Raw genomic sequence first — 27,976 nt, 5'->3', positions numbered from 1 at the left:
TTGATTATTCCATTGTGTTGGAAGGCAGCCGCCAGGTCCGCGGAGCGAGGGAACGAGGCAGGCTGGGAGGCGGACGAGTGTAAATCAATGGGGAAGCCCCGGCGCGGCGAACCCCATCGATTTTTGCCTGCCTGAGCCGAGCCGAGCGAGGAACGGCGCGGAGGAGCCGCCGCCAGACGAGGAGCGCTGACAACTGAGCCTGCCTGCGCCCCCTCCTCAGCCACCCCACCCACCCCGGCGGCCAGGAGCGTCAGCGGCGCCTGCTGGTCCCCTCTCTCTTCCAGCGGAGGTGTAAGTGGCATCGATTTCCTATCCCTCGCTCCGAGCCAGCGAGCGCGCAAGCGGCAGAGAGGAGGAGGAGGAGGAGGAGGAGGAGGAGGCGGGCGGGCGGGCGGCCGCGGCAGCAGGAAGAGGCGGCGGAGGAAGCAGCGCGGCGGCGGGCGAGCGGACGGCCGGCCAGCCGGCCGGCGGGCGGGCGGCGGAGCCAGCTCGCCAGCCAGCCAGTCACCGCCGGCGCGCGCCGCGCCCGAGGGAGAGCTGGAGGCGGGGATGGAGGGCTGGCCAGCTGGGCGGAAGGCAGGCAGGCAGGCAGGCAGGACAGCCGGCGCGGAGGGCCGGGCCGGGCCGGGCCGGGCCGGAGCGCGGAAGGGGCGGAAGGGGCAGGTGGAGCGCGGGGAAGGTGGCGGCCGAGGCGCCCGGAGGAGCGGCGGGCGGGCGAGGGATAAATGAATGCGGAAAAGGGGCGGCTGGAGGGGCGGCGAAGCGAGCGGGGGCGGGCGGGCGAGGAGGAGGAGGAGGAGGAGGAGGAGGAAGGCGGGAGAGCGCCCCGAGCCGCCGCCGCTGCTGCTACTGCCGGTGGCGGCACAGTGTCCCGCTGGAGAGCCCCGAGCGGGGGACGAGGCTCGGGGAGGGGGCAAGAGGGCGAGCGCGCGCCGGGGCCGGGCGGGCGGGCGGGCGACCCGAGGGCCCAGCGGCAGAGGGGCTTCCGTCGGGGGACAGCCGTCGCAGCTTCCGAATGTGACAGCCGAGCGGGGCCGGGGGGGGGGGTGGCTGCGCGGCGAAGAGTCGGGCCAGGTTTGGGGGCAGCTGCCCCTCTTCCCTGATCCCCCCCTTTCTTCAGGGGTCCAAGCGGGAGAAACTAGAGCGATCCAGGCCTGGAGGCGCAATTGTGCGGGGGGGGGGATCCCAGAAATGGGTTGTGTGTGTATGTGTGTGTGTGTCTGAGGGAGAGCGAGAGAAAACTAGAGGAAGCTATGGAGAACTCCCCCTTGACCCTTCCTACCTCTTCCCCCTCCCCCTCCCTCTCCTTATCCTCTGTCCTGGAAAGGTGGAAAGCCCCCCCCCCCGCCATTTCCTGGAACAGGTGGGGGCTGCACACCTGCCCCCTTTCGGAAGATCCTTTTGCCTCCTCGGAGGGCCCAGCACAGCCCCCTCCAGCGCCCCCCCCTTCCTCCCCATGGCTCCCTCTCGCAGAGCACCCGGCTTTACATCCCCCCTCGCTCCACGGGCTGAGCATCGCGTTCTTCCTCCCGGGCCAGCTTTGCTCCCCGTTTGTCACCGGCCCTGCCTGCCTTCTCCTGCTGCCCGCCTCCCTGGCAGGGCGGCTGCTCTCCCGATGGGTGGTCCATCCTCTGATGCTCCCAGCCACCTGCCCAAGGTGCCCCCTGCCCCACCCCCGCCCCCCTCCTGCCCTGGCCTGGTTCTCCCTTCGGCCCTCTGACAGCGATGGACAGGATGATGGAAGAAGTCGGGAAGGCCCTTGGCAGAGGTGTGGAAGGCAGGAGTGTGTTTCGGCAGCTCATATTTTCCACTCTGAGACAGACTGTTGACACAAGGCTCCTTTAGCAACTCATTTAATTGATTTTACAATCTTTCTTCCTCCCCTCCCCTCCCCTCCCTCCTTCCTTCGCTCACTGCTCACTCACTCACGTGGCTTGGCTCGCTGACCCTGGCCTTCTCCCTCTCCCGGGGTTCACCTGACAAGGTGCAGAAGGGGAGGGGGAAAATGGAAACCCCAACCAAAAGTTAGCCAACACATTGTTTGGGGCTAGCAGGTTTGGAACCAGGAATCCTGGTTTCTTCAGAGGGAGGGAGACAGGTGGCACCCTTGTTGTGTGTACATTGGAATCCAGAGATTAATGTTGGGGCTTAAATCTGGATGCAGGTGGATAGTTGCTCCGTTTGCTTCCAGAAATATGAGGGCAAGCTATGCAATACTCAGTGCTGCACAATATGCTTTTTACATGCTCAGGGAGACTTTTCTGTTAACCTGCTTATTCCATGTATTCTAGTCCAGCATCAGCAATTTAAGCCCTAATCGGATGTGTATCTGTGATTTGATGGCCATTTTATGGAATACTTTTGAAAGCTGCAAAAGTCCTTTATTGCCATAATGAGAAGAAGGGGAAACTGAGTCCGAGAGGGTTCATGGTGATCAGACACTCCCGCAGAGGCTTTTCCTAGATTTCTGAGATCCGGGTGGCAGTGAAAATGTGTGTGTGTGTGTGTAAAATTCTCAAGGAGATCCCCTTGAGGGTGGTGGTCAAAATGCTAACTCCCTTGGTGTGGGTTGAGGAAGGTGTTAAGAGAATGATGGGTTTGGCCAGCTGGTGTGCAAAGCACACTTCTAATGTTTGTAGATTGCCAGGAAAAAAAAATGGTGTGAGGTTCGCCAGATTTCCGAAGGCTTATGAAATCTCATTTCCGCTCCTGATCCACTTCTCTTCCCATTCCTTGATCTGGGAGGAGAGTCTCTCTTAGCATTCCAGATTCCTGAATTCTGGAATGAATTCTGGCTGGTTTGGGCCAGAAGAAGTTAGGCGATTTCTTGGACGGTAGTCAGAACTCCGCGGGGTCCTATTGCAATATGGTGTTGAGGAGAACGCTTTTGTCTTATATCGCTCCCCGCCTTCGCATTGCGCGTTGCCAGCAAAAGGTGGGACGTTGCGGAAGGTCCTTTTTGGTTTCCTAGAAAGGCCGGGCGAAACGGTCTTTGAGCTGCTTTACTTCTAAGAGGGTGATCCGTAGGCGTCTGCGGCGTGAAAAGGTAGGCTGAGGTCAGGGGTACCACACGCCGTTGTAGCTCCATACAATGCGAACCAGGGGAAGAACCGAGGGAGACAATGCGGCCTTTGCACAAAGGGGTTGCGGTGTCACAGTTGGAAATAATTTCCTCAGAGGGCTGGAAGCAGCAAAGTTTCCGGGGTGCTGCAGTCTCCTAAGTGAGGCCCTTTCGTACGTGGCCTACTGTTTGCAGCCCCTTTTACAACAAGCTTGCAGGGTTGCCTCCTTTCACGCCCGATTTCTTGGGGGGAACCAGGGCCTCGCCGTGAGTTCTTTCGTTCCCACTCAAAACTTTGTCCTTTTGTTGGCCCTGGCACTTGAAGTCCCACCTCCTGTGCAAAATGTGTGTGATTTGCCTGAGTGAATCAGCTATTTACCTTCTTATTTTCTCACCTGCCACCCCATTAACTGAAGATCAGCTTGTGGTTGCAAGCTTCCTTCCTCCCCACCTTCCTTTTTTGATAAATGCTCCAAACCCTTGTCCTGGCATAGAACATCTGCTCGATGGCAGACTTACATGCATAATAAAATACAGTATCAAACTGGCTCCTTCAACCACCCTGAGCTGTCAGCCTCTACAAATCTGATCACCCCCAGCCAAATTTGACGAAGGGGATGAGAGGTTTAGCCCCCAGAAATGTCCAGAAGGCAGGAAGTTGGCAAAGAGCTTTATACACTTGCTCAAGATCCCCAAGTCATGGGCTTAAGAGAGGGGAAGATAAACTGAACCTCCAACCACAGAGGCAGTCTACCTCTCAACACCAGATCCCAGGGCCAAGCACATCCTGAAAGCTGTCACTGCTGCACTACAACAATTTACACCTTTAAAGTATTTTGCTTGCCACTGGACGGAAGGCTAGATCAAGGATGAGGGATCCGTAGCCCTCCAGATGTTGATGGAGTGCAGATCTCTTTATCTCTCTGGCAGATTCCTTGCCCACATCCCCTTCCAAGGTGTGTGGGATTACAGCTTCCAGAAGCTGATTGAGGAGTGCCTCTAATTCAATGTCAGCTTTCCATCAGTTCTTGTTCAATCCAAGAGGAGAATATTTGAATATAGTTCTTTGGGACAGGCGTGCAAGCAGGCAATGGAACATCTGTTCCATTGTGAAGATCTGTGCCAATGTCACAGATCTGATTTTTTTTTTTTTGAGAACCTGAATGTCACACTGCTACCAAAAAATTACGTATGACAAAACCACCCAGTCATAAAGTTGCACAGGTACAGTCTTGACTAGTTCCTGTTTAAGGCCTACAGTGAAGAAGAGCCCATTTTCACAACATTGAAAACAGCACAGCGACAAACATACGCACCAACACAGTGCACAAGGAAGCGTGCTTAAGCCCCAGCCACTCAAAACGTTACAGTTTTGGGAACAAGCAGCTAGCAAAAAATCATAAAAGCACCATCTATACTTTGTAAATCTCAGGAAGAAGCGATAGGTAAGAAAATAATGCATAAACATAAACCCAAACCCCACGTCTACAATAATGTAGGTAAAGACATAATATATATGGAAATCTGAGATCTTTCCAGTGGTTTTATAAGGTAGGGCAGATACCATGTATAAAAATTCTAAATTTCAAGTGAAGGGGCTGAGAACATACAAGGAAGTAGTGTGTCTAAGGACACGTATGGCTCTGGGCTCAAATAACACCTGGGCATTTCCTGTGTCTAATTATCAGGTGCACAAGAAATACACGTGTTGCACACACACTGCAATCCTGGTGGCCCTTCTCAGCTGCTCCTTTGGTCACGCTCCTCTTTTGAGAGCTGATTGGATCCCTTCTCGGGCAATGCTTTAAACGCATTGTTCCGGGCACCCAGAACCTGCTTGTACAACCATCTTGGTGCATTTACGGCAGTGTGCGCTGAGGTTGTTTTGTAAGCCTTGCATCAAAATGGAAGGAGTGTGGGAGAAAGCAGTGCAGTTTACGCCTCAGAATCGCAGGTTCATTTCCATTCCCCCTCCGTGTACGTTCCAAGGATGATAACCCCTATCTCAAGTGCGTAGCCTGTTGTGACGCTACACTAAAGCTACAACTTTACTCCTGGCCTCTGGGTTGTCATAAACCTGAGCTGAGTGTCTCATTTTTAAAAGTAGTCGTGCAAATAGTTCGACAGTCATAAAGGCAGTAATGCAGTGTAGTTTACGTCCCAGTAATGAAACTAAGTTGCTAGTCCTTATGGATGCAAAGCAACATTGTTCATTCAGGCACTGCAAGGTGAAATATTAGAAGAACACTGCTGAAGGGGCCTTGTGCTAGGAGCTGCTAAGTCAGATTTCAGCTTTTTTAGCTCTCTTCATATATGCAAAAAAAATGGGGGGGGGGCATGATACATGGCCAAATGAATAAATTGCATTTTGGAGGGTGCTGTATGAAAGTGTTTTAAAGCATACTGTGTTTTTATTTTGCCCATTTAGTGAATAAAAGGAACTTTTTGCCTTTCTCAGCGGGTGGGATTTGGATTTTTTTAAAGAAATGTATCACCTATCTATCAGTTTGGCCCTGGCTGAAAATATTTCATTTGCTACTCAGGTGAGGAGAGGAAGAGTGTCTGTCCCAGAATCCCTTGGCACCATAGCAAAGAATTCTGGGATGTTTTCTCAGGTGAGAAAACTCACCTGCAAATCACTCATCCTCAAAAAAGGAAGAGAATTGATCTACCCTCCTGCTCTTGTCTAATTCAGCCTCTCCAGTTCGGGGTGCTCCAGATACGTTTGTTCCCAGAATTCTCCAACAGGTATGGCCTTTCCTGAGAATTAGTCCACACAGCTAAATGGTGTCATTGGTCCACCTATTAGTATCAGGAAATGTGCCGTACAGAAATGGAACATGTTGTGTCTCTCCTTGCAATTCCTATTATGGGCAGGGAATGCTTTGACGGCGCAAACATTTTAGGATCACACTTTGCCTAAAGGAATGTCGACGCTGGCCTTCCAAAGTTAGATTTGCAGAGATTCAGGCAGCGTTTCTCAACCTTGGCCGTTTTAAGATGGGTGGACTTCAACTCCCAGAATTCCCCAGCCAGCTGGCTGGGGAATTCTGGGAGTTGAAGTCCACCCATCTTAAAACGGCCAAGGTTGAGAAACGCTGGATTAGGGTATCAATGGCTACGCCTCTGAAATTTTGTCTCCTTTGTTGAAAGCTCTGTACAGAGCTCAGCGGTTTGCTAGGGAATATGAACGCCCTCCCCACCCCCAAAAATTCCACCTATATGCTTTTTCCCTGGCGCATCTTGCTAGGCCACGGAGCAGAACACGGGATAGATAGCAGGCCTGACTTCCCACGGTTCTCGCATTTTTATTAACACAGCCTTCCCACATTTCTGCAGCTGCTTATTCATTCTGCAGGGAGTGCATTTTAAGCCAAGAATACAAGGGCCCGCTGCCTAAAATACGGCGCTGTCCACCTCTTAAAAACCCACTGCGTCCGGAGCGCTTCTGAATGGCTTCCTAGAAGCTGGGGGACGGGAGGGCTGAATTCGCCTCCTTGCAACGGCTGTAATATCCCAGCCTCCCATCTTCATGGTTTATTGCAATTGGCTTTAAATTGTAGATGTCCTTGGAGAGGACATAACCTCATATTACAACCGTGCACGCATGCGCAGTCCAGCATACACACGGGCGCCTACACAACAGTAACACAAGCACATTTGGGTCCCACAGTTTGGCTCCCACCGCCGAAAGGTCCCAGGGATTCAAAAGCCGGGAAACTCGCCTTTCTACATCTTCCAGGAAAAAACCCTGCTCGGATGTTTGGGGAGTTCAGCTCCAGGTCTTAAAGGGAAAACCGTCTCAGATCCCCCCCCCCACCTTAGGCATGATTTCTTTCAAGACAGGTGTGGAAAGCTGGGCTTCTGGGCCCCGGGCATTTTTCACACTTGGCCTCCCCCCTCCTGGATCACCCTCAAAGGATAGAAGGGGATCAAGGGTGTCTTTTTGCAGGAGGGGGGAAATCCCACACTCGGGGAGCTTTGCACATTCTGCTCCGAGGACAAAAAAAGTGATAGTATTATTATTTCCATGCACCATTTGGGGAAGGTCTCTCTCTTCCGGGGGGGGGAGGAACCTCCTTCGCTTCCTCCACAAGGCTGCAGACTGGAGGGTGCCAAAAGGCGAGAGATCCTCCCCTCCATATTGTATGCAAATCACATACAAATGAAATCCTAAATGCATTGCGGGATTAAACAAAAGCGGGGGGGGACCTCATGTCTCCATCGTTGCACAGCCCAGCCCTGCATGCCGCCTGCCTCCCTCCCGCCCTCCCGCAGAAACGCAATTGCTCCTTAGGGGGAAGACAATATCTAGGGTCAGGTGAGCCTTCTCCCGCCACCCCACAAATCTCGCATCTCAGCGCCCCCCTCCCCAGCTCGGCTCCGCCAGAAAGGACTTTCAGCCTCCCCGCGTCTCCCTTAGTGACCGTTCCTGTGAGCGACCAGCTTGGCGAATATTGGGGAGGGGGCTCTTCTGAGGGGCGCGCTGGCGCGTCTCTCCGGCGAGAGGCCTGCAGCTCGGGGACGGGGGGCCGCGGCCCCACTGCGGGGAGGGGGAGAGGAGGGGGAGGAGGAGGGCCGGGAGCGCCGCCTCGCCTCGCCTCGCCTCGCCTCGCCTCGCCCCCCTCTCCGCTGCGCAGCGTAATTTAAAGCGGCGCCTGTCAGCGCGCTCCGCGTTTTATTGACTCGCGCTGCCTCCCTGTCACCCCGCGACATTAATCTCCCCGTTAATCGCCCCGCCGGAGCCCCTCCCCCGCGCCTGCTGCAGCCCCGCGCCCGCCCTGCCCGCTCGCTCGCTCGCGGGCGCGCCACATGGGCTCGGCTGCCCCTCTTTCTCCCCCCCACAAAGTCGCTTCGCTTTCTCCGCTTCCCGCCGCGTCCTCTCCGGCCCCTCTTTTGTCCGCCCCCGGCTGCAGCGGGCCAGCCCGGCCTCGCCCTCGGCCCGTTTCCCGTCTCTGCCTCGCGCTTTGTCCTTCCTCTTCCTCCCTCCGCAGCCTCCGGGCGGCCTTCCTTCTCCCCCCACGGCCCCCCGCGCTGGCTCCCATCCTTCGCCCAGGAAAATCCCCCCCCCCGCCATCCGCGGGTTGGCACCCGAGCGCCCGCGGCTCGGGCCGTGCCTGATCAGCGCACCTTCGATGGGGTCGGCTGTGCCCGCGCCTACGTTGCCTGCGCGCGTGTCTGTGGAGACACGCATTCGGTGTATGTTCACACGCGTGCTTTTACTCCTTATTTCCTGCCTCCTGTCTTGCTCCGCGTTTGATTTCCTCTGGCCCTTTCCATCATTCTCCCCTTGGCTCGTTGCTCTGGGTGCCCTATCTTCCACGCACGCACGCGTGTGCAGTGATACACACACACACTCCTTTTATTCTTTTTCCCCCACTGCTTCCTCTTTCCCCTCGCCTTTTCCCTCCGTTTGTCTCCATCCTCTCCTTCCTCCTTTTGCACTCCCACCTCCATCTTCTCCCCCCGCCCCCCCCGCCTTTGTATGTCTGCTTCCTCATAATAAATATGCAGCAGCCCTCTAATTACGCCTCCCGCCTCCTTTTCTCCTTAATGAGACAATTTGCATTGACTAACCACCCTGCGAAAGGGGGAGGGGAAGAAGCAAGCAAAAAAAGGGGGGGGAGGAAAGAGGAAGAGAGCACAATTTGCTCTCCCCCTTCCCAGTTCCTCCTTGCTCCACCAAGTGGAGGAATGAACAAAAAAAGGGGGGGTTAATTTGGTGTTTTTTTTTAATTGTTAATTCCCGGGACACGGAGACCATAATGTTAAAAGGGTTGGGGGTGGGTTTGAGGAGAGGAAATGTTTGAGCAAAGAAGGGTCTCCAGGCACCTTCCCCAATCAGGACACCCACAGATTGCGTTGGGACCACCAGCTGTCTGGGGGTGCTGGGTATTACAGTGGGCACAGATGCCCTGTGATGGCAGAGCCCATTAGTGTCCCAACATGGATTTATTTTGTCTTCCTTGCTGAAAATGCCTTGCTAGAAACCAGGAGATGGTGAGTCCTAGTTCCACCTAAGGCCTGAAAGCAGGCTGGGTGACTTTGGGCCAGTCCCAATCTCTCAGCCCAGCCTAGCTCACAGGGTTGTTGTTGTGGGGAAAATGGGAGGAAGAAGGAGTATGGGGTCTGTTCGCCGCCTTGAGTTATTTATAAAAATAAGAAAGGTGGGATAAAATATCTAAAAAAAAAACCCCAAAACCCATCACAGCTAGTTGTGTAGGGTAGATTGCAACAGCTCCCTTAACTCACCCCTCTTTAGTTCCCAGCCTTTCGGGGGGGCAGAGAAAGTGGCCATGACCGAAAACCTTGTCGTGGGGCCTCTTGAGCAAAATTGAGGCCATCTTGAGCAAGCAAGCCCCGCATGGCAAGGATCCCATTGAAGCTGTAGCAGGCACAATTGCTTTAGCTCCCCTCGCTGCTAAATTTGCAATACCTCCCCATGTTGGCCAGTGTTGGGCAATTCCCAGGACTTTGCACCCTCGGGGTCATCTCGTTGTATGGAAACCCAGTTGCAGGATTATTAGAGGCAGATGGGCGCACCATCCTGTTTATCCGAGCCTATTAAAGACCAAGCTTTTGTGGGGTAATTTTAACCTGAATTGTTTTGTGGCAGAGCGGGGGGTCCAGCCATGGGGGCAATTCAAGCAAGCAAGAGAAACATATTGTGCCCAGACAACCCAAATGTTACAAGAAAATAGAAAAGCTTGAGTTGAATTGCTGAATTATATTGTTTTAGGAAACGGGCACACAGGTATTTGCTGATGGACAGCGAGATGAAGAGCAATTTTAGCAATCATGAGCAAGTAAGATGCTGACATGGAAACAGATAGGCATATCAGAGGAAATAACTTCTGATACAAGTTGCATTATCCACTCTGGGGACTCATACCTGGCTCAGGGGGAATAGAAACCCCAGACAGATGCAAAAATAAAGCCCCCGTTTTCAGAAAGATGAGCCGTCCACCTGACCGGCTCCTGAAAGCGAGTCTATAACTGACCCTTGAACGGAAGAGCTAAAGGAAAGAGGCAAAGAGAAATGGTTGTGTGCAGGAACAGTCAAAAAAGTCAAAATGGAGGCAGCAATGGGTAAGCTTGAAGCTCAGGTTGGTTCTTATGCACAGTGTGTGTTTTTTGACGGTACCTGCAGACACCCCTGTAAAACTGGAAGAGTTCCAGCCGTACTCCATTTTCAGCGGTTCTGGAGAATTTTAGGTGCATTTAATTTCACCAACCCGGCTAACCTCGGTTCTACGTTATGTATGTATATGCATACTGGCAAGATGTTAAAATACGGGTCACGCAAAGACTGGGGAGGAATCGGTTGCGTGCAAATATGAATAGAGAAATAGACTTAAGGAACCACATGAGCGAGCGGAGGCCAAAGGCTGTTAGAAACAAGCGAGTCTGGACGCCTGTGGGACGATCAGAAAATATATTGTGCGGTACTCATGCCCTGCAGAACGTGGGTCTGGCTCCTTCCTCGTTCCCCATCTTATCAGTTGCCAACGTGCTGTTAATTTGCATTGCAAATCTTTTTCAGAGATGGACAGCCGCTTTCCCCCATACTCAACAGTCCTCCTGATCCAAAAACAGCATGGCTTTCCAATTCCTTAACTTAACTTTCCAATTCCTTAACAGTGCTTCTCAACCTTGGCCACTGGAAAACAGGTGGACTTCAACTCCCAGAATTCCCCAGCCAATTCCCCATGGCTGGCTGGGGAATTCTGGGAGTTGAAGTCCACCCATCTTAAAGTTGCTAAGGTTGAGGAACCCTGCCTTAACTCACTGTTGGACTTAACTTTCCTGGATCCCATCTTCCATGCCAGGAGCAATTCTGGGAAAGACCTCCCTTGTATGTCCGGGTGCTTCTGCCTAAGAGGCCTGCACTCTCTCTGACCTAAGAAATGAGGGCTCTGCTTGGCATCCACTGTCTCATTTCCCTATCTAATCCTGCCAGGCCCTCGTTCACATGGTCCCATTGCCCACTCCAGATCCTTTTAACTGGCAAAGTCAGGAATTCAGCCAGTGACTTCCCCCCTCCTAGAGACATACAACACCGTGCCCACACTGTCCCATGTGTGGTACACTCGCTCTTGGCTGGCTCAGGTTGGAACCGAGGTGTGTGTTTGGTCCAGAGAAGGACCCGAATGTGGAGAAGTGTTGGGGGGCAGACAGGAACCAAGGACATCGGCAGTAGCTGAAGAAAGGAGGCAGGAGAGGTGGTGAGGGAAAGTGCAGGGAAAATGCGGGGGGGGGGGATGAGCCAGTGGGCTATGCCAAGCGGGGGGCTCAGAAGGGGAGCAATCATACCTTAAAGCTGCTGTGAAAATCACTCCTGGACCCCGTGGGCTTGGATTCAGCTGAAATGTGGTCTAACAAAAATGTTCCGGGTTTCGTTTCTGCCGAATAGTTGGGCAGAACTTCCAGAAAGCAGTGGGTTTGTCTCAGGTTCAAAACCAAAGAACCCTGTTCGGTTTGGTGTATGCCCCTTGTCCCTGCACGGGCTCCTTCACGCACACCTTGTTAATTCTACTCAAGCTGCACACTGTCCTACAAAGTCCATTTTGTGGAAAAAAAGATAACACTTCCTAAGATTCACCCGTTTCTCCGCCAGAATTCTAGATATGTTGGCCAAAATACTGTTTACGTGCAGTGCTTCTCAACCTTGGCCACTGGAAGACGGGTGGACTTCAACTCCCAGAATTCCCCAGCCAGCTGGCTGTGGAATTCTGGGAGTTGAAGTCCACCCGTCTTCCAGTAGCCAAGGTTGAGAAGCGCTGTGTTAGAGGACCAGTTTGTCCTCTTGCTCCAGGGTGGGACCACTCAGGGGATTCACACAAGCTTGTCTTCTCTTGCTTTTCCCGCAGGGTCTCGGCTCCTGTGCTGAGATGATACCTCCGTGCTCCTCGCGCCTGCACCGCCATGGACGCCCCCTCTAACTCTGCCTCCTCCTCCTCCTCCTCCTCCCACTCCTCCGCTGCTGTCCCCCCGGCAGACGGACAGGATGACAGGGCCGCGGTTCGGCCTGCTCAGGGCTCTCCTGCCTTGCCACCCACCAAAGAACCCCCCCTCTGGGACCCTTCCCCTTCCCTGCTTCCCGACGACGTCATGAGACCCTGCTCCAGTTCCCAAGCCGAGCTCGGTTCGGTCAAGTTCCCCACAGCCATCTCGTCTACCCCACAGCTCCAAGCGGACCGTGGCCCAGCATTGCCAAATCTACCCCCTTTCCCTCCAGGAACGCCCCTGGCCGAAGATGGGGCCAAGCCAGAAGCAGAAGAACATGGAGAAGAGGACGAGGATGGTGGAAACGAGGCCCAGCTCTTCTTTGCTGCTGACGGCTCGGCCTACCTCCTCACTAGTGCCCACCTACGCTTACCAAAGGGCTCCCCCGTCACCGCAGCTCCCCAAGTGTCCATCCTCCACATCCAGTGCAGTGGAGGTCCTAACCAAGGCTTTATGTCTACTGACCAAATGTCCCAGAATACCTCAGCGCCAGGCGAGTTGACTCCTCAAGGCGCCTTCTACAGTTACCGACTGGCCGGGGCCCCCGCTCAATCTGCATCTGCCAAAAACACTACCCTCAAATCCAAAGATGCCCCCACCGCCCACGTGGAGGACGAGGAACACTCCCAAGGAGAAGCCACCCTTGGCCGAGACAAGGAGCTGCCAGGGGCTCCCCTTTGGCTCTGCCTAGCCTGCCGCCTCTCTTTCCGCCAGGGCCGCTCCTTGGCGTCTCATGCCTGTACGGTCCACGGCGTGCAGCTCAGCAACCACAAATGCCAAGCCCTGGATGGAGGGGCTTCTGCTGTGTTCCAGGGTACCGACCTTGGCTTCCTAGAACCAAATAACCCCACCACCCAGGCAGACCTCAATGCCAGAATGTGTAGCAGATGGGTGAATGTAAAGGAAGAGGAGGAGGAGGAGGAGGAGGAAGAAGAGGAGGAGGAGAACCAGAAGAGGAGCCCAGAACGACGATGCGAGCCACCAGATACCAAAGATTCAAGGGTCGGCGGCACGCACTGGGCAAAGGGGGGCATGGAGGAGAAACCAGAGGAGGAGGAGGAAGAGGAGGAGGAGGAGGAAGAGGAGGAGGCACGAATGGATGACCATAAGAAAGAGGAGGAACGACGTCCAAACCAAAGCTCACTCGGTTCACAAAGCCCACCCTTGGCTGCTAACACCCCTCCCTCAGAGACACCGCTGACCAAGGCCAAAAGTTTTGACCACGCTGGGTTGCCCGAGGAGGACATCAACAAGGAGCTGACCAACGAGGTCGTTAAGGAAGGACTGATGCACAAGGTCCCTTGTGTGGACCTGGCTGTTGAAACTGGCAGCGCCGAGCCCGCTCCCAAAGGGCACAGCAACAGCGTTCCCCATGACGCAGACGGGATGGGCGTTGGGCTGGCCCACGACATCAGCACCACCGACTTGGCCGACAGCATGAGCAGCGTGGGGATGGCCAATGAAGTGGCCGCCGCTGGATTTGAGGTCAACAACGGGCTCGGTAGCAACAGCCACAACGGAGGGCCCTCGCTGGCCTTCGGGGAAGATTTCACAGCTATGGCCTACTCTGGGTTGACCTTGTCTGGCCACATGTCCTTGCTTCATTCGCGGAACTCCTGTAAGACTCTCAAGTGTCCCAAATGCAACTGGCATTATAAGTACCAGCAAACCCTGGATGTCCACATGAAGGAGAAGCATCCGGAGAACAACAGCCACTGCGCCTACTGCAGCACGGGGGGTCCCCACCCTCGCCTGGCCCGAGGGGAGAGCTACAACTGTGGCTATAAGCCCTATCGCTGCGAGGCCTGCAACTACTCCACCACCACCAAGGGCAATCTGAGCATCCACATGCAGTCTGACAAACACTTGGCCAACCTGCAGGGCTACCAAGCCACGGGAGGCAGCGGGCCCCCGGTGGCTCCTCCCGTAGCGCCTTCCCCGTCCTCCCCCGAGGAGAAGGAGTCAAAAGGCAAGTCCTCTTGGCAGTGCAAGGTGTGCAGCTATGAGACCAACATCTCCCGCAACTTGCGGATCCACATGACCTCTGAGAAGCACATGCAGAACATGCTGTTGCTCCATCAAGGGCTGCCTTTGGCGCTGCCTGGGCTGCTGGGGCAACCTCAGCCCCCCGCTGGAGGCAAGGCTCAGCCAGAGCTCTTCCCCTTCTACGGGGCACAGGCTCTCAGCCATTCCCACCACCCACATCCCCACCAGGCACACTCGGGGAGCAACCCAGGTCTGCGGGCAGACAAGCCCATGGAACAACCCCAACTCTTGCTCAACGGAGGCTTCCAGCACCTCAGTGCGGCCGGCAGGAAGATGGCTACCTTGGGGTCAGGTAAGAAAGACCTTTACCCCGTTGCTTGATCCGCCACCACTCTTGGTGTCCAGGTGGACCTCAAGGTTGACTGTGCTCCTGGAACTATTGCACTTCATCCATCCATGCCTCCACCTTTCCTTCAAGGTCTCCCCTGGCTTCTTGGTTTCGCTCCCCCACTTGCTGCTTTCCTGATGTTTTTTTCTACCCGTTTCTCTGCTCCCATGTCCACGTCCATCTTGTCCATTCACGGTTGTGTGTTAAAATCCAAGTGTCTTTCCAGTGTTGTGGTACCAACCTTAGCTCTTCTGCTACTTTCCTTTCTCTTTCCCCATGCCCCTCATTCCTCTAGAGCAGGGTTCCTCAACCTTGGCAACTTTAAGATGTGTGGACTTCAACTCCCAGAATTCCCCAGCCAGGAAGGGTTGAAGTCCACACATCTTAAAGTTGCCAAGGTTGAGAAACCCTGCTCTAGAGGTACCCATTAATTCACATGCTCACTTCATCTTTCTCTCTGCAGCACCCACCTCTCTCTCTCCTGAACCTGCTCCACCTTCCCCGTCGCCGGCCCAATCTGGACCTGACCTGTTGGCCCCCCAGAGATTGTTCAGCTGCCTGGTGTGCCAAGCGTTCAGCACCGACAGCCTGGACGCCCTCCTGCGGCATGCCTCAGCCCCACGCTCCCTGCCCGAGGCGGAGTGGAAGGAAGTGTCGGGCGACCTGCACCGGTGCCGTCTCTGCGCCTACGGCACCCAGTTGAAGGCCAACTTCCAGCTGCACCTCAAGACCGACAAGCACGCCTTGAAATACCAGCTGGCCGCTCACCTGCGGGAAGGGGGCAGCCTTGGAGCACACTTGGGGGTGGAGCTCCCCCTGGGCCCACCCCTTCACCTGCATTGCAACCTCTGTGAATATGAGACCAACAGCAAGGAAAAAATTCAGCTGCACGTGGCCGGCGCAGGTCACCAGGAAGCCCTGCAAGGTTATAAGGTACCAAGTGGGGGGAAGGACAGCAGGAAAGGGGGCAGACAGGCTTAAGAGTAACCATCACTGCAAGCATTACTGGAAAGGGGTGCCGCAAACCTACTCAAAGGACACTCCTTAGGTTGAACTTGATCAGAGAGGGGTAGCGAGGAAGGATCACGGGTAGGCTTAAGTATAAAAGGGGAATGGAGAAAGGCATGGGGGGAAAAGCAGGGCCCAATCGGAGAGCCGACTGGTGTCCTCCTCCCTTCTTAGAACCTGCAATTTCCATTCCCACTTCTCTCCTAGTTTCTCCTGGAAATGGAGTCAGCCTCGGCACCCCCACCCGTCTCCGAATCCGCGCAGTTCCGCTGCCTCCTGTGCAACGTGGACTCGCCGAACCGCCTGGCCATGATCCAGCACCTCCGGTCCCCCCAGCACCGCGAGGCCCACGGGCAGTGGCGCCTCCAGCTTCTCCAGAACGGCGAAGGCACTTTGGGTCTCGAAAGATACATCTGCTTTGCGCCTGCAAACGCTGCCGGTAACAACCGCACCGCTTGGGCGCGGCCGGCGGTAGCTCACGTGTGGGGTGGCGCCGCGGACCGCAGATGGGCGTTGGGTACCAAGGGGGGCCAGGGAGGGGAAGAGGCGGCCTTGGGGGAAATCGAGGGGTGGGGGGCTCCGGGAAAGGACCCGCAGACGCGCCTCGAAGAGGTCTGCAGAAGGGCACACGTTCTGTTCATTCCTGGGGGGTGGCAGCTGAGATCCAAAAGGGGTAGCAAAAATTGCGCCATGTCTTCAGCCTTGGCTCCCGCTCTGCTCAGGGTTTAACTCCATCCCTCTTTCTGGGGATGTCGGAGGGCAGAGCAGCTGAGCGTACGTTCCTTCCTCCTCTCCTCCAGCCACCGTCAATCTCTTTCTCTCTGTGCCCCCCCAGCTTCATAATGGATTATGACAGATACTGGGGGAGGTTGCCTAGCAACCTGCAGGAAGAATGAAGGAGACGAGAAATGAGACAGATATGTAGGGACCACAGCCGGGGAAGCAGGGGAGAAATGGGAGGGGGGAAGATATATATATATTTCTCCCTCCCCTAGCTGAGGCTGCCCACCCCACCTTCCCCCTCCCATGTCAGGGAACCCTATCCAAGCGGTGACAATTGGCTGCCTTCCCGGCTCCAATTTATCTGTTGCAATCCACCTGACCTTGCGTCCTTACCTGGGAGCAGAAGTCAACAGGGATCAGCAGGACAGGATAAAAATATAGGGAGGGCGTGCACATGTGCACGGATGATTGAAAGCGGAGGGATGGGTCAGGGCCGAGGGCAGCGAAAGGGCAAATCGGGTGGCTGGATAATTCACCTTTCGGAGAAGAGATCCTGCAGTCCAGGGGGGGCCCGGAGAAGGCAATGCTGGGGAACCCTGGCTAAGACAAGATTTGCGGGGTCAAAGTGAGGACCTGGGGGCACAGGAAAGCCGCAGGTGTTGCGAGGGGGACACACACCTAGTCAGTGAGAAATGAGGGTCTTAGCGTCTTGGCGGGTGTATTGAACAGCGTTAATTGAGTTGCCGATGGTAGCGAGGCTGCAGCTATCGGCCAGGGAGGCGAGCCCGCTCAATATTAACGATCTCACTTGGGTTGAGAGTTTAATTAGTCTCTGACGGGGATAAAGTCCTGGATCGTGCGTCATTCAGATTTTCACAGCGTTGATGGTGGAATTCCCTCTGTCTCTTTTTTTCCCCCTTCCACCTTTTTCGGCATTCTTTTGGGTTGCTCGTCTTCCAGACCCCTGGATGAAAGAGGACAAGAAATGTTAGCCTACACCAGTGTTTCTCAACCGTGGCTGCTTGAAGATGGGTGGACTTCAACTCCCAGAATTCCCCAGCCAGCCATGCTGGCTGGGGAATTCTGGGAGTTGAAGTCCACCCATCTTCAAGCGGCCAAGATTGAGAAACACTGGCCTACAGGAAGGAAAATGTGGTTGCCACCTTAGGGTGGAAAGGAGCGCAGATCCGCAGCCTGGTGCCCCTGGTGTGTGGGATTAAAACTCCCATCCTCCCTGGCCGGGAAGACGGGGGATTGTACTTCCAGCACATCGGGAGATCACCAACGGAAGCGGTCCTACTTGTTTGAGCAGAACTTCCCTTCGATCCTTTCCAAATTCTGTTCCCATCTTGTTCTCTCCATCTCCAGGGAAGGAATCTGTTCTGGATAGCTTAACTCCTGAAAAAGAAAAGCAGAACAAAACATGGATACCTGGTGAGGAGCTCCTCCGGTGACCCAACCCACCTGCACAATAAAGATGATTGCCCACACCTTTAACTCCTCCCTCCTGGTGAAAGCCACACCCCCAGCCAAGATGATTGGCTCTGCCTTTAATCCCTTCCTCCTGGTGAAAGCCACACCCCTAACCTAAATCTTTCAGAACTGAAAGTCAGGAAAAGGACTGGGCTCTGCTCCATCACCTGTTGGGCTGGAGGGAGGGGGTGCTCTTCCTTTTAACTTTGTGGTATTGTGAGCCAATGAAGGGTTGATCTTCTTTTGTCTCTCTGGGGGAGAGGGGTGTTACGATGCCACTTTCCCAAAATCTCCAGACTCCCATTTTTAAAATGCTTGCAGAAACACCAGTGTCTGGTTCCTATGGTGCCTGTACGGGATTTGTTCGGGTGAGCCCGGCCCCACTGGGAGTTTATCCAATCATGGTCCGACCACCAAGGATTTAGTGGACCACTGGGCAGCCTGCGATGTCTGGAAGTCAAGACTGTGCTGCCTCAGTTTTGGGGCAAAATGGCTTGATTTCTGCTTTTTTTCCTGTTTGGAGAGGGAGTGAAGATGGGGAGAGGGCGTTTTGCTTCCCCCAGTCCCCTTATTCTCTTTCCACCTTGCCACTCTCTCCAAAAGATGACAAGTCCAAAAAGCGTCACTCCAGATGGCCTTTGGAAGTGGGGGGTGAGTTGCATCCCCTAACCTCTCCCCCAGGACCCATCCTGCTGGCTTCGTGCAAATTGCAAACTCAGTGGCTTTCTTTTTGAACAGGTTCAGATGAGACTGAAGCAACAGCTTCCAGCGTGGGAGACACCACGGTGAGTTGGATTTACTTCTTTGATTTGGGGGGGGGCATCTTAATCGTATAGAAACTCAGCACCTCTTCTCACCATGGGTCCCACACTTATCTTCCACACTCCTTTCAGGCTGCATTGTCTTAACCCCCCCAATGAATGGGCAGACAAGAGTGTGTGTGTGTGTGTTCTCCCCCCCCCGGTAGGAGTCCAAATGTTGCTGAATTAAAACTGAAATTAATTAGCGTTGTCTGCGGAGGCGGGGGGCAAACAGAGGTGATCCACCCACACAACACCAATTGGGTGCAGCCAACTGTGAACGGAGGAGGTTAATAACAGTACCGCCAAGCACTTTCTCTGCCAACCCACCAGCATTTTCTTTTTCCTACTGTTAAAAATGATAATGACAAATTGTACTTTTATACCAACTAATAACAGGAGCTCTGTCTAGTAAGCAGTTAAAAGGGTTTGAAAAGCCACTCTAAATTCTCCGCTTCTGGAGTCATTCTGCTCCACACTAAACCCTAGCAATTTCTTGAGTGGGGGCTTAGGGTGTTGGGAATCCAGTTGTTGGGGATGATAAACCACGGGCTATTGTTTAGCATTTTGTACAGTCCTACTTTGTTAAACAAACCACATTGAGGTGGATAACTGGACCTGGTTTCTCTCTGTTTTATTCAGATTCAAACCTTGTCTCGGTCAGCAATTTTAAAAAATAAAAAAAAAGCAGATTGTGGCGCAGAAATGCTTGGAATAATCCTCATTTGATTTCCAAATTTAGCAAAAACACAAATTTAACTGCCTCTCGGGGGGTGGTCTAAGAATAATCGAGAATTCTCCCCTTTTTTTTATCCTCTTGGTGATCTCCACATTGCACTGCAGTAGGCAGAAAAACAGAATTATAGATTTGACTTTTCTGGGAAGCACAATTTTCAGCAATGGACCATTGGGGACGTTTTCCAGTTCTATCACACTAGCTTTGTATGTTGAACAAGAAAAGGAAGAAATCAGGTGTGTCAGAAGGTGGACAACCTCCCTTTTTTGCAGCCTTATATTAAAGCCCCCTTTAAAGTCGCAGCCTCCCCCCTGGCCATTTTGAAGTGGGAAGCCACTGAAAACAGCATGTCACAGACGAGAAAAGACAAGCTTATGGAGGAATCTGCAAGGGAGAGTAAAGAAAGTCAAGATGGTGCCTGCAGTAGTGTGGTTGAAGCCCCTTTTTTGCATGTCAGCCCTGCAAGGTAGTCCAGACCAGGAAGCCCAAACCATGAAGACTAACCCGACTTTTATTGTAAGGTTACAGTAACCGAATCTTGCAAGTCTGAAAGCGCCTCCCCCCTCTCCTGCCTTTACGTTCCAGAGAACTAGGGAGAGTCCCTTCTGAGTCGCTTTCTCCATCCCCATTCCTCTGGACTCCACTTTCTCTTATCAGACCATTGTCTAGGCTTAGCTCTTCCTTCTGTTCCTCAAGGTCGTTCTCACAGCCCATTACTGTTGCATGCAAAATGCATGTAAAAAAGAAAAAGTTGCAGTCACCATCTTGACTTTTTTGGCCCCCCCTGCAGATGCATCTGGGGGAAGAGGTGCTGATACAAGTCAACTCTACTTTTTTTTGGGGGGGGGAGTGACCCGATCCATTTGAACCCTTTCTGCCTCTCCCAACTGTGCTGCCAATCCTTCCTTAACTCGTTGATGTCTCCTTCTGCCAACCAGGTGTTCTGCTGTCCCTACTGCAACTACGTTGACCAATCAGCCGAAGCCGTGCGGGCTCACACCATCTCCCAGCATGCCGTGCAGCCCAAGTTCCACTGCCCCCTGTGCCAAGAGCAGCTGGTGGGCCGTGCCAACCTTCACTTCCATCTCAGCCACGTTCACAACGTGGTGCCCGAATGCGTAGAGAAGCTGCTGCTGGTGGTGCGTGCAAGGGCCACAGGCCAGAATGGGACAGGATGGCTCCTTTTCTTTCAAGGGGACTCTGGCACCTTAATCGCTTGTGCCGCAGTTCAGTAGGGGAAGCCTTTCTGTCCACTGAACTGGGGGAAAGCTTGACCTGTTGAATCGGTCCCTGTCTGATAGGAACCTATCGGACGAAAGAGGGGAAGGGAAAGAGGGGATTTGCAGCTATTGGATGGGGAGGATGAGACGGATGGAATGGTGAGGTGATTTTGATGGGGAACGTTTACTGTGTACTTTTAGCTGTTTTGTCTCTTGCTCCACTTCAGGCCACTACAGTGGAAATGACTTTTGCCACAAAAGTTGTTCCTGGAGTCACCCTTCCTCCTGATCTGCCCAAACCAGGCGGGACTCCCAGCGTAGAGCAAGGAGCTGGAACGGAAGCCCCAAGCCCCTTCATTGGTAAATAAGTGTTTTGTCTCCCCCCCCACATAGCAATTGACTCATCTTTCATGAAATGAGTATGTACGGGTGGTCCTCGCTCAGCGCCGAGCTCGCAGTTATGACATCACAGCATCCCAGTCACGTGATCATCATTCGCAACCTTCTTTGCTGGTTTCCTACAAGCAAAGTCAATGGGGAAGCCGGCAGGAGGGTGCAAATGGTGACTATGTGACATCCTCACTTAATGACAGTGTGGGATTCGCCTAACGACGGCAATCGGAAGGGCCGGAATTTCCATTGCAAAGCAACAGAGTCACACAACGTTGTGCTTTACAACCACACTGCTTAGCGATGGAAATTCCAGGCCCAACTGCCATTGTTAAGGGAGGCCTACTTGTACTCTTCTTTAATATCAAAAGGTTTCTAGGTTGCTCTAAAAGATCAGGAGGGGGAGGTGGGGGCCAGGGTGAATTTCCTTGGTGAGCTTGCTTGTCTTAGCTGCTGCATAGGGCTGAACATTCGTGACATCCCAGAATAGCCAGCCCCCACCCCGTTCAATTTTTATCTGGGGTTTCAAGTTGCTTGGAACAGAATTTTCTCCCAGATAGCAAACTACAACTTTCGAAAATTCTGTTGAAAGCAAAGGAATGAGCAAGAGGTGCAAACAGCTGCATATTTCATGGCTGGCTAGTGCTGCTTGCCTGGTGAATTTAACCCTTCGTAACCACTTTCTTTTCTAATTCATCCACTACTTTGCCTCGCTTCGTCTCCATCCTGTTTGTTTGTTTGTTTTTGCTTTTGCCTTTTCTGCTGAGCAGAAGGAGGGGAATATGGGTGGGCATATGCACTTGTCTCGACACGTGAGAGTTGTCAGCACGCATGAAGAGAATGGTTGGATTTCTAGATGGAGACTGATTTGATGCTACGGGCTATTTTAATAGCAGTTTATTCAACTGAGAGCTAGTCTGGTGCAGTGGTTAAGGCCCCAGGCTAGAAACTGGGAGACTGTGAGTTCTACTCCTGCCTTAGGTACAAAGCCGGTCACACTGGGCCAGCCGCCCTCTCTCAGCCCTTGGAAGGAGGCAACGGCAAGCCACTTCCGAAATCTTGCCAAGAAAACTGCAGGGACTAGTCCAGGCAGTCGCCAGGAGTCAACACTGACTCAAAGGCACCAAAATAAATATATATTTTTTTAATCAATTAATATCAATGTATTTTTCTTATCTTGGCCGTGGTCTTTTCTTGGAGTGTGGCTTCTGCCTACCACTCCTTTTTGGGGAGAGGGGGTGTTTTCTTTTGTAAGGATATGTGCAGTAACTTTCTTCTCTCTTCCCCCTCCTTTCAACAGCACCAGCCGCAGAGGAGAAAGCCTCCCCGACGCCGGTGCTTTGCCCTGAAACCCCCCCACCTTCCGTGGCTACCTCCCCGCCTCCTAGCGAGCGCCCCGAAAAGTCGCTTCCTGCCTCTCCTCCCCCTCCCCTCCCCCCTCCCTCTCTTGCTGTAACTCCTCAAGAATCTGAAGAGGATGACCCTTCTCAGCCAAACGTCACCCTGGAGGACCAGCAGCCATCAGCACATGTCCTGGTGGAGCCCCCTGAGGCCTCGCCCCCCATCCTGCCAAATCCAGATTCCCGGCACCCGCTCTCCTACCGCAAGGCAACCAATTTTGCCTTAGATAAATTCTTGGATCCGGCCCGTCCCTATAAATGCACAATTTGCAAAGAATCTTTCACTCAGAAGAACATTCTCCTGGTGCATTACAATTCTGTTTCCCACCTCCACAAGATGAAAAAGGCCTCCGCAGACCCTTCCGTGTCGTCTCGGGGGGAGCCCGGCACCCCCGGGGCTCTCCAGCCATCCTCCGACAAACCTTACAAGTGTACCACGTGCCGCGTCTCCTACAACCAGAGCTCCACCTTGGAGATCCACATGCGGTCCGTTCTGCACCAGACCCGCTCCCGCGTGGCCAAGATGGAGGCCGCGGGCAAGGCGGACTTGCCCCCGGCTGAGTTGGAGCACCCAAACGAGACCCCTCTGGAAACAGAGGCCCCCGGCTGTGTCCAGGTGCCTGCACTCCCGTTTTTAACGCCATCCGCAGAACTACCACGCTTTCCTACGCCCCTGTTCACTCCACCGTTGCTGCCCCCCTTCCCTTTGGTACCCGAGTCACTCCTAAAACTGCAGCAGCAACAGCAGCAGCTCCTGCTTCCTTTCTATTTACATGATCTTAAGGTGGCCCCCAAATTGGCTTTAGCGACTCCAGCCCTGACTCTCCCCACCCCCTCGCCTGTCCTGCTACCACCGCTACCCCCCAAGGAAGAACAGGCCCCCACAGCCTCTAGTAGCTGCAAGGCAGAGACGGCTGAAGAGACTGAAGGAGAAGAAGCTGAGGGGAGTCAGCCTGGGAGCGAGGCCTCCCGCACGGCTGCCAAAGCCCTCCTGGAAAACTTTGGCTTTGAGCTAGTAATCCAGTACAACGAGGGCAAGCAAGCTGCCGCAGCGCCCCCAGCCATCCCGCCTCGCCCCCCTGCGGGCAAGCTACAGTGCGGCACCTGTGGGAAGCAGTTCTCCAACATGCTCATCCTGAAGACCCATGAGGAGCACGTGCACCGGCGGTTCCTGCCTTTCGAGGCCCTCAATCGCTACGCGGCGCAGTTCCGGAAGAGTTATGATAGCATGTATCCCCCCCCTCCACCCGTGCTCCCCATTGAGTCCACTGTTGCCACCACCGCTGCTGCAGCGGTCTCAACCGTCACCACCACTGTTGTGGAGAACACCACAGTCACCGTGACACAAGCCTCCATGCCCTTGGAGATTCCCTCTCTCTGCCCTCCATTTTTAATGCAGCCCATGCCAGTGGTTGTGCCCCCACCAGAAAATGAGACTCCCTGTGTACCTCCTGAACGCTTGAAGTCTCTGTGGTTTCGAGGAGAGGAAGAGGAAGGCAACACTGCATCGTCTGGAGTCCTTGATCTTCCCCGAGGGAGCTTCCCCACAACCCGCCGTTTCTCTCGTACCAAATTCACAGAGTTCCAATCTCAGGCTTTGCAGTCCTTCTTTGAGTCAAGCGCTTATCCCAAAGATGGTGAGGTGGAGCGTCTGTCCGTGCTTTTGGGGTTGCCCAATCGGGTCATTGTGGTCTGGTTCCAAAACGCTCGCCAGAAAGCCCGAAAGAGCGGCGGGAATGAAGCCAGCGTGGGCAGCGGAAACGCCACAGCGCAGCCGTCTTGTAAAAAGTGTCGGACGTCCTTCCGCTGCATCTTTGAGTTGGTGCGCCACCTGAAGAAGTGTTACAATGATCAGCTTGATGAGGGGGAAGGAGATGGGGCAGAGGAAGAGAATGAAGGCCCCGAGGAGGAGGAGCAGGAGGAGGAAGAGGAAGGGGAGCAGCGAGAAATCTTGGGACCTGGTGGAGATATCAAGACAGATGCGGCTGGGGACAAACCCATGGAAGAAGAGCAACCTGCCCCCTCAGTGCCCCCAGAGATCTCCAAGAGCCACCCCTGTGATCAGTGCACTGCCATCTTCTCAAGCAGCGATCTCCTCAACATCCACCGCATTAGTCACATGCCAGCAGCTGCTCCTCCATTGGCTTCTACCGGTCCACCACCTTCCCTCGACATGACCCCTTTAGTATTTGGCGAACGCGCCGTCCACCCAGATTCTTCTCGTGCGCAGAAGCGGAAACACGAAGATGGGACCCTGTCTCCCACTGGGAGCGAAAGTGCCAGCGTGCTTGGAGGAGACAATGATCCCCCCCGGGACAAGCGCCTGCGCACTACCATTTTGCCAGAACAGCTGGAGATCCTCTACCGCTGGTACATGCGAGATTCTAATCCCACCCGGAAAATGCTCGACTGCATCTCTGAAGAAGTTGGGCTTAAAAAGAGGGTCGTCCAAGTGTGGTTCCAGAACACAAGAGCCCGTGAGCGAAAGGGCCAGTTTCGGTGTAATACCAGTGCCACCACCCCAACCAGCAAGCCCTCACCAGCACACCCCAACGCTTTCCCAAAGTTCAACCCTCCACCACGGGACCCGCCTGTTCATTATGGTGGTTCCTTCACACCCAACCTCCCTGCTGTTAACCTACAGCCACTTCTCACGAAGCCAGAAGTCCCCACAGAACCACAGATGCAGGAAGAGATGGCTGAAGAAGAGGTACCCAAGGAGCAAGAAGACAGAAGCCTGTCTGGGGGAGAGCTGAGCGATTCCTCCTCCTCCTCCTCCTCCTCAGCTGACCTGGATTTCTCCAGCAGCCAAAGGAATCGAATGATGGATGGAGGGCTGGGAGGCGTGCAAGACTCTCTGGGTCAGAGGCGGTATCGTACCCAGATGTCTAGCCTCCAGCTGAAGATCATGAAGGCTTGTTATGAGGCCTACCGAACCCCAACCATGCAGGAGTGCGAGGTGCTGGGGGAGGAGATAGGGCTACCCAAGCGGGTTATTCAGGTGTGGTTCCAGAATGCCCGGGCTAAAGAGAAAAAGGCTAAGGCTGCCTCCGGCGGGACCAGTGGCGGTGATGAGGCCCCCTCCACTGCTCAGGCTCAATCTGAATGCCCCTACTGTGAAGTCAAGTACGATTTCTACGTCTCTTGCCGTGGGCACCTCTTCTCCCGAGGCCACCTAGCTCGGCTAAAGGAGGCCATCAAATCCCAGCTCAAGAGCGAGAGCAAGTGCTATGAGCTGGTGTCGGACAAGGGAACACCCTCCCCAACCAGGCTGGGGGTGCCTGTGACCCCTACCGCCATGCCATCTTCTCTTGGAAGCAAGTCCCCCTTTGTGCCAGGTGAGTGGGGGTTGTTAGACAGTGACGTTTGTTGACATCCAAGGATAGTAATGGAGCTTGGGGTTGAGATGCATTATGGATTCCTGCATACTACACAATGTCCTCTCTTTGCTGTAGGAACGCCCCATTCTGATCTTTCCAGGAACATCTCAGATGTTCTGCAGGGTCCTCCAACAATTCCCTACATCCGTTTTAAGTTCTGGTCCAGGTTTGGCCTGGGACGTTGGTCTACAGCGTTTTCATTTTCAGGTTTCCTTCTGTTGCTCGGTTTTTCTCATTCTCACATTGGTACATCCCTTCCTTTTGCCCTTCTGGTTCTTTTTTGTGAGGGGGAGAGGGAGAATGGGGCTGGATGCAAAATGCAAAGGAGTTTCCCATTCTGTCCTCCCTCCCTGCATCGACTGACCGAGGGCTGCAGGCGGACTCCCTTTCCAGAGAGGGCATCTGTCCCAGAAATCAGAGGAAACAGATTCTAGTGTGGCGAGGCTGGAGGAGCGCGATTGGTCAAGCTGCAAAGGCAGGAAGAGGTTTCTGGAATTTTAACTGGGAAAAGGGGGCAGAGGCAGCGGGAGAGGGCACGCTATGCCCAAGAGAGACAGACCAAGAAGATCCCCAAATTCATCTCTCTCTTTTTCTCTCCCACCCCAACAGGCACGTCTGCTTCCTCCTCGGGGGTCCTGAGCTCCCCTTTGGCCCCCTCCCAGCCAGGCCTCTCCTTACCTCAACATCTGTCACCAGAATCGGGCCAGCTCGGCCCCTTAGCTGAGCCTGCTCCTGCTCCGGCTCCTGCTCCTGCGGCCTCCCCAAGTGACAGTCAGGCCGAACCCACGTCAAATTCAGCCCAGGACCCCTCCTTGTCCTCCACTGCCACGCTGAAGAACCTCAAGACGTTGAAGGCTGCGGTGCCGGCCCTGCTGGGGGGCCAGTTTCTGCCCTTCCCGTTGCCAGCAGCGGCCACGGCGGCGGCGGCAGCCCCCTCCCTTTTCGGAGCCCAGCTGCCCGGGGCGTACTTCCAGCAGCTCTACGGCATGAAGAAGGGGCTGTTCCCCATGAACCCTGTCATACCTCAGACACTTATGGGGCTGCTGCCCAGCCCCCTGCTCCCAACACCCACACCTGAGCCCCCCGTCGAGGTGTCCGAGGCCCCCGGCATCTCTACCGTCGACGTGACTCACCAGTACCTTTGCCGCCAGTGCAAGGCAGCCTTTGAGAGCGAGGGGGCGGCTGTAGCCCACCAGGCCGCTCTGTGCTACTTCGGGCGCCAGCCCCCAGCAGCGCCACCCCCACTGCGCGTGCCTGTGTGCACCTACCACTGCCTGGCCTGCGAGGTGCTCGTGAGTGGGCGGGAGGCGCTGGGGGCCCACCTGCGCTCCAGCGCTCATCGGCGCAAGGCCAGTTCCAACACAGCAACCGCATCGGTGTTTGCCAAAGAGGAATCCAAATTACCTCACTCGGACTCCAATCCAAAAAGTAACGCTACCTCTACGACACTACTAGCTTTATAGAGATGGATGCTATACTGCCGCCAATGGAGAGAGAATGACTAGCGAACGAATCTGTGGGTGGGTGGACGCCCGCTTGGACGACCCCTCTGCTTCCACCCAACGGTCCTCCTTCAATGTTCATTTCAGCTCCAGGTCCACCTTTTTTCTAACTGCCAGCAAGGAAGTCATCACGAGAGAGGGTCCCTCCCCAAGCTGATTTCGAGGGCCCAGATCCCCCATCCCAATTTTTATTCCGGATATCACTCCTCTTCCACAGGATGACCAGAGGTTGAGCACAATGGCAGCCCATCCATTGAGGAAGCCCTGGTTCTTATTAAGCTTCATCTTCTCTAGAGGGTGTCTAGCTCAACAATTCCCTGGACGTCTGCTAGGACATTACATTCTCCAACCATACCCTTTCTTCACCAGAACTGTCCTTCCTCCCATTCAGATATCTCCTTAAGTGTCAGTTGATGCTAATTCCCTACCTCTTCCCCCTCTCCCGGCCAATGAGATCCTATTGGCCAGATCCAATGTGAATGGCAGCCCCAAATCTTTCCTTCTCTTGTTTCCTCCATAGTTCCTTCCCACCCATTTCTGTATTCCTGAGTCTTCCACCTCCTGTGCTATAGACAGGTCCCTCCCTTGAGAAAGGCAGAAGAGGCTCCAGATCTCTTACATCTCGGCATCTTCAGCGACCTTCCCACCTTTCGGTGATTTCTGTCAGGAACATCTCAAGGGGATGAGGCCGTTTTAATGTCCTTTGATGATCCTGAGAAGTTGGGACTTCTCCCTTCTTTTATAATATCAAAACTATGCCACCTCTCTTCACATCAACGAAAGCGCTCCAAAATTCTTGACCCACACGTCACACAACTCCCGTCCACCCTACCGCGCGTGGCCCCAAACCCTCCCTTGACGAACCTTGGCTACAACCTGGTCTCACCTCTCCCACCCACCCCA

The 27,976-nt window shown here is 54.2% G+C and overlaps 1 protein-coding gene and 2 long non-coding RNA genes across 4 annotated transcripts in view; 1 reads left to right on the top strand and 2 right to left on the bottom strand.

Moving 5' to 3' along the window:
* On the top strand, positions 1–27,976 carry ZFHX2 (zinc finger homeobox 2). Of its 2 annotated transcripts, none has more exons than XM_088142227.1 (10): positions 1–291; positions 11,932–14,405; positions 14,905–15,374; positions 15,657–15,888; positions 17,541–17,606; positions 18,384–18,430; positions 20,120–20,320; positions 20,629–20,761; positions 22,092–25,529; positions 26,181–27,976. In XM_088142227.1, exons 2-10 carry the CDS (start codon positions 11,987–11,989, stop codon positions 27,032–27,034), a joined length of 7,860 nt encoding a protein of 2,619 aa, XP_087998353.1. In that variant the 5' UTR covers positions 1–291; positions 11,932–11,986; the 3' UTR covers positions 27,035–27,976. The 2 variants fall into 2 exon arrangements, with proteins under 2 accessions (XP_087998353.1, XP_087998352.1); XM_088142226.1 differs by lacking the exon at positions 1–291 and adding an exon at positions 7,285–7,382.
* Positions 15,868–17,229, bottom strand: LOC112542129 (uncharacterized). Its single transcript, XR_003085983.2, has 3 exons — positions 16,851–17,229; positions 16,709–16,772; positions 15,868–16,330 (listed from the first exon to the last, which is right to left on the bottom strand). It is a non-coding gene; the product is annotated as an uncharacterized LOC112542129 (long non-coding RNA).
* LOC112542128 (uncharacterized) overlaps positions 17,268–27,976 on the bottom strand; it is a 29,733-nt gene continuing 19,024 nt past the window's right edge. The window contains exons 3-4 of the long non-coding RNA XR_015796468.1: positions 23,640–24,022; positions 17,268–17,570 (exon numbers count right to left, since the gene is read on the bottom strand). This is a non-coding gene — a long non-coding RNA (uncharacterized LOC112542128). The remainder of the gene's footprint in view (positions 17,571–23,639; positions 24,023–27,976) is intronic.

The sequence above is a fragment of the Python bivittatus genome, unplaced genomic scaffold (assembly GCF_059951505.1).
Source record: "Python bivittatus isolate LINGU-HERP-01145 unplaced genomic scaffold, Pbiv_v1 ctg000370_np1212, whole genome shotgun sequence".
NCBI lineage: Eukaryota > Metazoa > Chordata > Lepidosauria > Squamata > Pythonidae > Python > Python bivittatus.
Note: the sequence above shows the minus strand (reverse complement) of the source record. Positions and strands in the feature narration are given on the sequence as shown.

Bases quoted from the DNA above. Each gene is read 5' to 3' on its own strand.
- ZFHX2 (XM_088142227.1), top strand. From the start codon at position 11,987: ATGGACGCCCCCTCTAACTCTGCCTCCTCCTCCTCCTCCTCCTCCCAC. The intron at 17,607-18,383 runs GTGAGGAGCTCC...CTTTTTGAACAG, and splicing joins GAACAAAACATGGATACCTG to GTTCAGATGAGACTGAAGCA. The intron at 20,762-22,091 runs GTAAATAAGTGT...TCCTTTCAACAG, and splicing joins AGCCCCAAGCCCCTTCATTG to CACCAGCCGCAGAGGAGAAA.